The sequence below is a fragment of the Rhinoderma darwinii genome, chromosome 3 (assembly GCF_050947455.1).
Source record: "Rhinoderma darwinii isolate aRhiDar2 chromosome 3, aRhiDar2.hap1, whole genome shotgun sequence".
Taxonomy (NCBI): domain Eukaryota; kingdom Metazoa; phylum Chordata; class Amphibia; order Anura; family Rhinodermatidae; genus Rhinoderma; species Rhinoderma darwinii.
This window is the reverse complement of record NC_134689.1, coordinates 296032762-296045550: the sequence shown is the minus strand read 5'-3', so window position 1 is coordinate 296045550 and position 12789 is coordinate 296032762. Positions and strand designations below refer to the sequence as shown.

The 12789-nt window shown below is 42.3% G+C and overlaps 1 protein-coding gene across 1 annotated transcript in view; it reads left to right on the top strand.

The window, feature by feature from the left end:
• The window catches only part of IL16 (interleukin 16), a 93662-nt gene that overhangs the window by 42105 nt on the left and 38768 nt on the right, over positions 1-12789 (top strand). The window contains exons 8-10 of the mRNA XM_075855248.1: positions 2127-2244; positions 5487-5619; positions 11771-11843. Coding sequence (XP_075711363.1) covers positions 2127-2244; positions 5487-5619; positions 11771-11843 — 324 coding nt within the window. The remainder of the gene's footprint in view (positions 1-2126; positions 2245-5486; positions 5620-11770; positions 11844-12789) is intronic.

Sequence of the window (12789 nt, the reverse complement as noted above, 5' to 3'; positions counted from 1 at the left end):
TGTGGGTCCCAGCAGGGGGACGCGTGATCTGCTTATTGTCACAGGAGCCTTCTAAAAAGTAGGGATTGTCACAAGCGAACGATCCCTTTAAAAAAAATATATTGGAAAATCTTTATTAAATTTAGATATTTGGGAACAAAATGTAAGAGTCAGTGACTTACTTTATTTAATTGCGATAGTTCTAATAAATAAAAAACATATTGATATAAAAGAGCATTACGGAAACAAAAAAATATATTACAATCATTTGGACAGCAAAAATAAAAAAAATGTTATAGCCATTAAACTAGCACTGAAAAACACTAAACTGTCTGGCCTTAAAGGGATTTTCCCATCAAGGACATTCATGACATATGCACAAGATATGTCATAAATGTCAGATAGATGAGGGTCCTACCTCTGGGACCCGCACCTATCTCCAAAACGGGGCCTCCTAAACCCCATTCTGTAAGAGTTCTCGAACAGTATTTAGCATCTCTCTGCTATGGCTCATAGAAGAAGGTAGCTGCTGGTGGTGATGTTTTCGTGCTGAGATCGCACATTTTTATTTTATTTTTTTAATAAAAAAGCTCATATTAGCAGAACATGAAAACATAAGAAACGTTGTCAGAGTCATACACTTACATTGCTGATTCTTGACTGTTCCACCACAAATAGTGTTTTGGGTCCCCTGATGCTATTTTTTTTTATAACCTAGTATCATTGAATATCGTCCATAACAATCCCACATTATCACAACGGTTATGATTAGTTATTTATGTGGACGAGTAATCATTACTACGATCGTTCATCCCCATACATTTCCATCATATCGGCAGCATGATCATTTTATTGGCCGCGTAAACAAGCCAATTAGACGATGAGCGAGCGTTTGCTCGTTCATCGACTGATCGTTGCCCTGTTTACACAGGGCAATGATCGGGAATGAGTGTTTGTATGAATGATGTTATTATTGATCACATGTAAGTTCATGAACTTAGATGTGATCGTTATTAGCTGGAGCCTGCGTGTCAGAGCTATTATCGATCACATCCAAGTTATATGTGATCGGTAACAGCTCGATCCTGCTGCGACCCACTGTCATTGAACCCATCAGTCCCGCTGACCTGGCAGATACAGGTTTCAGTGCACGATACAACTGCTCTGTATACAGGATACAAAGCAACTCTATCTCAAAAAGTAAAAATATATATTTTTAAATAATTATAAAGTTGCACCAAACACACCGATATACATACAAAGGTATACAATACCTTTAAACAGAATCCCCTCACCCCACACATAACATTTACAGTCAAGTTCCCCCTCCCCCAAAATAATTTATAATAGTTCCCCCTCCCCCACAAAAACGATTTATAAAGAATCCCCTCCCCCAAACATTTACAGTTTACCTGTCCTGTGCTCCGTGGAGGAATCTTCATCAGCTGCCTGTTACAAGCTGCAGACAGGAGGGGAGGATAGCTGTGTGTTGCTCCTCCTCTCCAGCCCTTTCATCTTCCTCTGTCCTCCCTGCTTGCTTCTGAACTAAATGGGGCCGTTCACTGTGGCAAACTGCAGGGCCCCATATTTTATTACAGCCTGGTCGGAAAGAGGAACTGTGATTCTCCTGCACAGAGTGTATGACCACGGGAGGGCAGCTGTATTATACCTCAGACGTGATGTCATACAATGCAGCCACCCAGCCGGAGGTCACATGTTCTGTGCAGGAGAATGACAGGGATTATGTAAAACAGCTCCCGCTCCTCTCCAGCACTCCTCTGCGCTACCTTCAACTCCCCATGACCCTAAACATCTGCTGGAGGACCGGCCCGAGGGGTGCATCCCTCGCTGCCCTCCGGCCCAGCCTGCCCCTGACCATAATAGGACATATGGACTGGTGTTGGCGACAACCCCTTCAATGAGTTACGCTTTTATTGTCCATGTGAAGAATCATTGAGGACTTTATAAGGCCATGTTCACACAAGGTAGTTTGATGCAGTTTATGCATGCATATATTCTGAAGAGAGGAGATGTACAAGGGAAAGACTAGTACTTCTATGTTTAGGTGGTTCCAAACAGAAGACATAGGTAAATGTCACTACTTTGTAATGTTGCTCTGTAATGTTACTGTTTCTTTATTTCTCCAGAGTCAGGAGTTGGCCTGGGTATAGGATTGTGCAGCGTTCCGAACTGTGGCAGCATTTCTGGAATATTTATCCATACACTTTCTCCAGGCTCCGTGGCCCACATGGACGGACGTCTTAGGTAGAATTTTTTTTTTAATTGTTCAAAAATGTGTAAACTACTAAATGTCTTTTTCACCCAAAAATTAATGGTTTCTTGAAGAGTGTAGCACTGTGGTTACAATGCACTTTGGGCATGTATTACACAAAGTTTTTTGTAGAGCAACTGATTTATTTTAAGCTTTAGCTTAATCGTTAAAATCAATCAATTGTGCTACAAATAGTCTCCGTGTAGCCCAGGCCGAACTGGTTATAAATACCTTCATTTTCTAGTTATTTTTATGTTATTTATATACGCTATGATTTTTCCTGCGCATGTTCTACTGATGCTCTGTACATATACAATGGAATTTTTAGCGTGCATACTTATAGAGAAAGAAAGCTTTAACCCCTTCCTGACCACCCACTGTCTTTTGATGGCAGGCGGTGCAGATCCTTAGGCTATGTTCACACCCAAAACTACTGTAAAATACGGAGCTGTTTTCAAGGGAAACCAGCCTCTGATTTTCAGCCGTTTTTTAAGCATCAAACGTTTTTTTATGCGTTTTTTTGCTACCTGATTTAATAATCACAGTATCACTGCGCTTGATTTTCCAGCAAACTCGCTTGACCTAAACCCCATAGAGAATCTATGGGGTGTAGTCAAGAGGAAGATGAGACACCAGACCCAACAATGCAGACGAGTTGAAGGCCACTATCAAAGCAACCTGGGCTTCCATAACACCTCAGCAGTACCACAGGCTGATCGCCTCCATGCCACGCCGCATTGATGCAGTAATTCATGCAAAAGAAGCCCAACCAAGTATTGAGTGCATATACTGTACATACTTTTCAGTAATTGTCACGGCGCGGGGTGTGGACCCACTGGGCCGTACCGCATAGCGGGATAGCAGCTGGCCAAACAGGTACAGGCAACGTCTATAGTTCTGAAAGGGTACCTGAGGCAACGTAGACAGTAGCGGTGGTTTCAGGCTGAGATGAGGCTCCGGGACTAGACAGACACCCGGCGGGGTGCAACAAAGTAGATGCAGCAGAGAACACGACACGACTCCAACACTTCAAGGCACAGGGGCACGGTAGCACGGGATACACGCAGTAGGAAAGGGAAACACTGGGAACTGGAAAACACGTAGGAGACCATTTGCAAAGACAAACTAGGTTAATGACAACCATGCTCAGGCATTGAATGGAAGGGCAGAGCCCTTTTTATAGTCCAGAGGCATTCTGGGCTAATTTGCAGCTATTCTGCATGTGCGCGTACTGGGCACTTAAGGCCGAGTGCGCGCGCACCCTGCGTGTAAATGATCTGCCAGACACAGCTTCTGTGTTGACGCCCGTGGTTAATCAGTCTGCACCTGCTCCTAAGTCTGATAGAGTGACTCGATCTGCTACCACTCAGGCTGGGAGGCTGAGGAGTGGGAGAGCCTATCACTGCCTGGCCAGACGGAGCTAGCTCCCGCCCTCTGTCTATTTATATCTTAATTTCCTGCTCCTCCTTTGCCTGTGATTCTGTCTGGTTTCCTGGCTCTGCTGCTGCTGCTAGTACTATTTACCTCTGCTTCAAATTGACCCTGGCTTTACTGACTACTCTCCTGCTCTGCGTTTGGTACCTCGTACACTCCTGGTTTGACTCGGCTCGTTCACTAATCTTGTTGCTCACGGTGTTGCCGTGGGCAACTGCCCCATTTCCCTTAGCTTCTGTGTACCCTTGTCTGTTTGTCTGTCGTGCATATATTGAACGTAGGGACTGTCGTCCAGTTGTACGCCGTCGCCTAGGACGGGCCGTGCAAGTAGGCAGGGACTGAGTGGCGGGTAGATTAGGGCTCACCTGTCTGTCTCCCTACCCCGTCATTACACTGCGGGAGCCAGTATCACGATGTGGAAGTGAGTGCCGGTGTCTCCCAGGAGACGAGCGCTGCTTCCCCTTCATTTCTTCTTGCTCACTGTGAATTGTCGACACAGATATAGCGGAAATTCCCAGGTATTGCAGCCTTTTCGCCCATTGACTTCAATGGGAGAAGAGACTGCAATACCTGTGAATCGCCGCTACATCTGTGTCAACGATTCACAGTGAGCAAGAAGAAATGAAGGGGAAGCAGCGCTCGTAGGAGCGCCGCATCCCCTTCAAAACAACTGGTCAGTGGGGATCCCGGGAGTCGGACCCCGACCGATCAGCAATTGATGGCCTATCCTGAGGATAGGCCATAAATTTTTAGCGGCTGGATGACCCCTTTAAGGCCTTTTCAGGCCCAGTCAATGTTAAAGAAGCATAATGCTCCTCCTATTGCTTTAAGAAAAATAGTTGTGTGTTGATTTTAGGAGGTTGCAACAAACCTGCTAACATCCCTCTCTGTCAACAGATGGTTTGCTAAACTGACATGCTAAGCCTCGTGCCTCATGATGACAGACGTATTTCCGCTTACTACAAGCTGCCTAATAGCAACACACAACGCTGATAATACTGCAGTGCCTCGAAATGATAAAAGTCCCGCTCCACATATAGCAAGTTCACACTAGTGGGAAGCTTGAATATTTTACTCTCTGAGTTTCTAGAGGTTCCTGTTCTTTCACCAAATTACAAAAGCCTTGCTACTAATAGTCACTTTTACTCATTCTTCCTGTTTTTTCACAATGTGTAAGCAAAACCTGGTTAATATGTTGAATTTGCAAACAATGAGTGAAATCTGCAAAAAAAAAAAAAGTTCTCGACAGTATCACTTCAGTCTAAGGCCGGGTTCCCACGGGTTAGATACGCTGCATAAAAAGTACGTAACGTAGAACAGCATAAAACAGCGCATACAACCTAGAATCCTTAGCACATTCCGTCCAAAAAACCGAACCACATCGTGCTGCCGTATGCAGCGTAGAAATAAAAATACTTACCTAGGCTGTTGTCATGGTGACGCATCCCTCCTTTGCTGTCATCGCAGGAGCCCTCACTGGAGGAAGAAGCAGGGAGTACCGGGTAAGTATGAATTCTTTTTTTTTTTTTTCATGAGTTGCGATTTTTGCGGCAGAATCACCGCTTAGAATTCCGATGTGGAAATTCCACAGCATTTACCGGTCTAATGGACACGAAAATCTTTAAAAATTACTCCAAGACAATAAGTAACAGCAATATAAAACAAGAAGATATTTCTAACGTCTTCCATACATCCTTAAATTTTGGGTGAAACCTTGTTATTTACGTACTTAGAGCTCATGTAAACTCATGTTCAATTAGCTGAACTTTGAATCTAATTATTTGTCTTTTTTTTATTTTAGAAAAGGTGATGAAATTGTAGAAATAAATGAACATGTTGTCACAAACAAGTCTCTAAATGAAGTATATGCATTCCTGAGTCATTGCCACCCTGGACTAATCGTTATTCTAATCAGCAGACATCCAGATCCTCAGGTAACTGAAAGACATATGACAGAGATGATGGAATTAGATACATTTCTATGATGTCCAACATATTGAGTTTAAAGTATCGGACTGCTATTCTAAACAGCACATACATTCTAACCTTAGCCACAGATAATATGAGAAAGATCCGGGAGCAAAGAAATGTCTCCAATTCAAGTATCTATACCATGTGTCCTATTATTCATCTTGTCATTGTACTCTCAATATACGTAGTTAAAAAAGCAGCATTCATTTTGAGTGCCATTGATTTTTACAGATTATGAGTTAAAAAAAAAATATTCCTAAATTTCTGAAATTATTATAAAAAAAAGTCATTAGTGCCTCCAAATCACCACATAGCAACTACAATTATATAAAAATTATATAATGTTATGTATACTACATATATATTTATTAAAAGAATACTAAAGCTAAAGTTCAAAATTCTGCTGGAGATATAGTACATGATATACAGTAAAGAGAGAAGACATTTTTCTGGACTTCCTGTCAATAATCCCAATGAAGAAAACTATGGTAGATAGATATTAGTTTAGTGTCCCTTTAAGTATTGAAGTCTATGTACATCTTTGAAAACTATTTGTTTTAATAAAAAGGTCAATCAGTTTGTTTTGTGCAACTTTGTAAATAATTTTTATTCAAAATATTTATACATTTTGAGATACAGCTGCTTTGTATCCTGTATACAGAGCAGCTGTATCTAGCGCTGAAACCTGTATCTTTCAGGTAAGCGGCACTGAAGGGTTCAGTGTCAGCATGTCCTGCTTGTCTCTGACACGCAGGATCGAGGTGTTATTGATCACATCTAAGTTCATAACTTAAATGTGATCGATTACAGGTGGATCCAGTGTGTCAGATTGACACTGACCTGCCAGATAAAGGTCTCAGCGCAAGATACAGCTGCTTTGTATGCAGGTTACAAAGCAGCTGTATCCAAAAAAGTTAAAATAATTTTGAATAAAAAAATAATTACAAAGTTTCACCAATCACACTGATACAAATTTAAATTTATTTATTTTTTTTAAATCAAAAGGTGTACCTAGGCTTTAAAGGCTTATGTTCACCTTTGAGGTTTTTTAATTTTATTTTTTAAAATAAATAGATCAGTCAGTGTGTTTAGTGTAACTTCTTAATTCGTTTTTATTAAAAATTTATTTTACTTTTTGAGATACAGCTGCTCTGTATTCTCTATACAGAACAGCTGTATAGTTCGCTATTCACTGAATCCGTCAGTCCCGTGAACCTGACAGGTTCCGTGTCAGCGGGTCCTGCTTGTCTCTGACACACAAGATCCACCTGTAATCTATCACATCTAAGGGTAAGGCCACACGGTGCAGTCACGGTGCGTTTATGTTGCGTTCTAAGGGCATGGCCACACGTGGCGGATTTCCTCCACAACTGTCCGCATCAATGCCACACAGAATCTGCGTTGCAGATTCTGCGGCGGATCTGCCCAAAATGTGCAGTAAATTGATGCGGACTAGCTGCTGCGGACTGCGGGAAAAGTGCTTCTCTTCTCTCTATCAGTGCAGGATAGAGAGAAGGGACAGCACTTTCCCTAGTGAAAGTAAACAAATTTCATACTTACCGGCCGTTGTCTTGGTGACGCGTCCCTCTTTCGGCATCCAGCCCGACCTCCCTGGATGACGCGGCAGTCCATGTGACCGCTGCAGCCTGTGATTGGCTGCAGCCGTCACTTAGACTGAAACGTCATCCTGGGAAGCCGGACTGGAGACAGAAGCAGGGAGTTCTCGGTAAGTATGAACTTCTATTTTTTTTACAGGTTGCTGTATATTGGGATCGGTAGTCACTAATTACGGGAGCCCCATTGACTTCCTCAGTCTGGCTGTAGACCTAGAAATACATAGGTCCAGCCAGAATGAAGAAATGTCATGTCAAAAAAGCAAGACGCATCCGCAGAACACATAACATGTGCATGACAGCTGCGGACTTCATTGCGGAACTTAGAATCTCCATTGAAGTCAATGGAGAAATTCCGCCATGAGTCCGCAACCAGTCCGCCACAACTCCGCAACATCCCTTGCATGCTGCGGACACCAAATTCCGCACCGCAGCCTATGCTCCGCAGCGGAATTTTACGCATCGTCTAAACGAACACTTCTAAATAGAAGTGGAAGTCAATGGAGAAACGGCTCCGCTGCGGATTAACGCTGCGGAGTGTCCGCAGCGGAATTCAAGTGAAATTCCGCCACGTGTGAACCCAGCCTAAGGGTAAGGCCACACGGTGCAGTCACGGTGCGTTTATGTTGCGTTCTAAGGCTAAGGCCACACTGTGCGGTCACGGTGCGTTTATGTTGCGTTCTAAGGCTAAGGCCACACGATGCACTTACGGTGCGTTTATGTTGCGTTCTAAGGCTAAGGCCACACGGTGCAGTCACGGTGCGTTTATGTTGCGTTTTTAAACTGCAGCAAGTCATTTTTCAATAGAAATCAATGGTGACATTTTGGTTATGGACAGACTAATATTTTACAATGTGTTTTTTGTGCAGTTAACGGCATCTTCATAATGTCCGACCGCATGCAGTTAATGACCGCGCTGCCAAATTTGTTGCTGAACTGCTTGTGTTTTTGCTAACAGTTCTGCAATGCAGTGTAATGAACTATATACAGGAAGCACCTAACAAACTTCAACACGGGTGAAAACTATGTCCATCAATTATTTCCTTTATAAATGCAACAGAACTGCCGCATTACAGAGACAAAAAACGCATGCAGTTGATCGCATGCGGTTTTCAAACGCAACAAAACCGCGTCAACGACGCACCGTGTGGCCTTACTCTAAGTTATGAACTTGATATTTTGAACTTATGATAGTTTACAGGTGGATCCTGTGTGTCAGAGACGCAGGACCGCTCTCACTGAACCAGTCAGTCCCGTGGACCTGATGGGAGCAGGATTTAGTGCTAGATACAGCTGCTCTGCATAAAGAATACAAAGCAGCTGCGTCGAAAAAAGTAAAACTAATTTTTAATAAAAAACAATTAAGACGTTACACTAAACACACTGACTGATCTATTTATTAAATTATAAAAATAAAAAAGCCCTCAAAGGTGTACATAGCCTTTAGGGTATGTGCACACGTAGTGACCAAAAACGTCTGAAAATACAGAGCTGTTTTCAAGGGAAAACAGTCCCTGATTGTCAGACGTTTTTTGAGCAACTCGCGTTTTTCGCGGCGTTTTTTGCGACGTTTTCGCGGCGTTTTTTACGTCCATTTTTGGAGCTGTTTTCATTGGAGTCTATGAGAAAACCGCTCCAAAAACGTCCAAAGAAGTGCCCTGCACGTCTTTTGACGAGGCTGTATTTTTACGCGTCGTCGTTTGACAGCTGTCAAACGACGACGCGTAAATGACAGGTCGTCTGCACAGTACGTCTGCAAACCCATTCAAATGAATGGGCAGATGTTTGCCGACGTATTGTAGCCCTATTTTCAGACGTAAAACGAGGCATAATACGCCTCGTTTACGTCTGAAAATAGGTCGTGTGAACCCAGCCTTAGGCCTTATTCACACGAGTGTATTTCACGTCCGTGTTACGCGCATTAAAACAACGGACGTCACACGGACCGATGCAATTCAATGGGGCCATTCAGACATTCAGGTGTTTTTCATGCACCGTGCGTCCGCTGTGTGAAACTCACTGCATGTCCTATTATTGTGCATTTTTTGCGTATCACGTACCCATTGAAATCAATGGCTGCGTGAAAATCACGGACGGCAAACGGATGTCATCTGTGTGCTGTCCGTGACTCACGCAACAGTTGCTAAAGAAATTATGAGAAAAAGAAAAACACCTCCTTCAGTTTTTTTTGCTGACGTAAAAAACGCGTGACATACGGATGACATACACGTACACGGATGTCACACGAAACTGCAACACACGCAAATCATTGCGGTTTTTTACGAGCGCAAAACGGACACGTTCGTGTGAATAAGGCCTTAAAGCTTAAAATCCTGCTGGTTGATATGTTAGGGTATGTTCACACAGGCTATTTTCGGCCGTATTTCAGGCCGTAAATGGCCAAAATATCGGAAGCAGAATGCCTCCAAACATCTGGCCATTGATTGCAATGGGAAAAACTGCGTTCTGTTCCGATGGGCCGTTTTTTTTACGTAGCCGTTTTTCAAAAGGCCGCAAAAAAGAAGTGCAGGACACTTCTTGAGACGTTTTTGGAGCCATTTTTCATAGACTATTGAAAACAGCTCCAAAAACGGCCGTAAAAAACGCAGCGAAAAATGCAGAGAAAATCGCGATTGGCTTAAAAAACGTCTGAAAATCAGGAGCTGTTTTCCCTTGAAAATAGCTCTGTATTTTCAGACGTTTTTGAGTTTGCGTGTGAACATACCCTAATTCACATATTTTTCTTGTCTTTACAACCTTTATAAGGCCTTATTTACACAAACGTGTTAAACGTCCGTGGGACGACCGTTGAAACAGCAGCCGTCCCACGGACCTATGTAATTCAATGTGGCCGTTCACACAGCCGTTGTTTCAACGGACCGTGTGAAGGCTCCGTGCGAAAATAGGACATGTCCGTTCTTTTCGCACATCACGCATCCCTCCATAGACTCTCAACTATGGGGGATGCGTGATATCACGTCCCGCAGCGCTGAGCACGGATGCACCTCGAACGGTAGTTTTTCACGTCCGAGATGCGCAGCGTTCGTGTAAATAAGTCCTAAGGGGGAGTTTAGACTGAGTTTTTTTACTCGTTTTTTGACGCGGAAACCGCGCCGCAAAATGCGCCAAAAAACTGCTGAAAATGCCTCCCATTCATTTCAATGGGAGGCGGAGGCATTTTTTTCCCACGAGCGGAAAAACCGGCTCGTGGTGAAAAAGAAGGGACATGCCCTATCTTTGGGATTGACATCAATGGGAGGCAGAGAAAACTTATTTCGCTGGGTTTTATGCCCATGGCGCTCAATGAACGCTGGCGAAAAACGCCGCAAATTTATACATTAACAAATATATTTTAGTGCAGTTAAAAAAATGTTCCTTAGGGTATGTTCACACACTAGACTAAAAACGTCTGAAAATATGGAGTTGTTTTCAAAGGAAAACAGCTCCTGTTTTTCAGAAGTTTTTTAAGCCACTCGCGTTTTTCGCTGCGTTTTTCGCAGTGTTTCTTACGGCCGTTTTTTAAACTGGTTTCTATAGAGTTCATGAAAAACGTCTCCAAAAACGTCCCAAGAAGTGACCTGCACTTCATTTAAATTTTTTTTACACGGCTGTTTTTCAAAATGGCCGCGTAAAAAAATGGCCCATCGGAACAGAATGCCGTTTTTCCCATTGAAATCAATGGGCAGATGTTTGGAGGCGTTCTGCTTCCGATTTTTCGGCCGTTTTTCGGGCGTTTACGGCCCGAAAAATTGCAGAAAATAGGCCGTGTGAACATACCCTTTTGGTTTCATGAGGGAAACACTGACACGTTCTATAATATTTGGCATCTGATATTAAGTCTATTAAGAAAATAATACATTAAGGGTATGTTCACACGGCCTATTTTCAGACGTAATTCGGGCATTTTTACGCCTCGAATTACGCCTGAAAAGACGGCTCTATTACGCCTGCAAACATCTGCCCATTACCTGCAATGGGTTTAACGATGTTCTGTTCAGACGAGGTATCATTTTATGCGTCGGTGTCAAAAGTCGGCACGTAAAAATACGCCCGCGTCCAAGAAGTGCATGTCGCTTCTTTGGACGTTTTTGGAGCCGTTTTTCATTGACTCCATTGAAAAACAGCTCCAATTACGTCCTTAATGGACGCCGCGAAAAACGTGAGTACTTGCAAAAACGTCTGAAATTCAGGAGCTGTTTTCGCCTGAAAACAGCTCCGTAATTTCAGACGTATTTTGCTTTTGCGTGTGAACATACCCTTAGATATTTTATGTCAATATTTTTTGTAAAGATAAAATATATTTTGTTAGTCTAAAATATATTTTGTGAAAATAAAGTAAGTTTTTACAAAAATGCATATTTTGATACATGACGCTGTTTATTGTGATAAGAGAATGAGTGTCATTAGAACAATAAACATTTATTATTGTAAAAGAAGATAAGTAAAGGCGTAAATCACGTCTCATAAGCCAGGTCCTAATGCGCTGTTTGGATTTGGCCAGGTTTCTGAGCAGCAGCTGCAGCAAGCTATGGCTGAGGCTGTAGACCGAGATCATCCTCAGTGCTACATCGAAGGTAAGACAAAAACCTGTATCTAAAACATTAAGAAAAATACGCAAATGCAATTTAGTTCACAGAATGGATAACTACAGTGAAAGAAAGTGTTTTCAAATGTAAAATAACAATTATAATACATCTTGGCCTACAGGATATTGTAACGCTGGGGTCATACTGTGAATTTTTGTTGCATTTCTAACATGCATTTTTTTGTTTTGGAAAATAAATTTCCAAGTCTCTCAATGGGAGTTCTTCAACCCAAAAAATAGAAAATAGCTAAAGGCTCATGGGCCCCGATGCAAAGGTTCTTCTTGCCCCCCCCCCCAAAACATTCTTCTGCATCGCTAGGTCTTCTAATTGACCCAACAATGCAGCACTAGCAGCGAGGGACATCACTAAAGTCTAAAAATGACAAGGGAAATAGCCCCAAGACATATATCCCCCCAAAAAGTGTATGTGTATATATATATAAACTGCGATAGTAGAGGACGAGTAACGGCACCAGGACTTCAATGATGGAGAGATGTTGGTTTATTCGTTGCTCATTCTGTTCACTCTGTGGTGAATACAACATCTCTCCATTGAAGTCCTGGTGCAGTTACTTGTCCTCTACTACTGCCGTTCATTCTACACCAAGGAGTTGATTCGTCCTTTTGCTGGTAACGTGCACATGGCCTGAGACTCAGTATGCTTTGAGTGCTGTGTTTTTTCTCCATTTGCTTTATATATTTTATATATATATTTTATATATATATATATATATATATATATATATATATGTATATATATATATATATATATATATATATATATATAGCTAATAGAGAAAAAACACAGCCCTCAGAGGAGACAGCATATATATATAGCACTACGACCCTATGGCTATGAATAGAATTAGACACATTGGCTCAGCAGACAGTATCACACATGATAGGATTAGATATAAGGCCCAGATCACTGACAT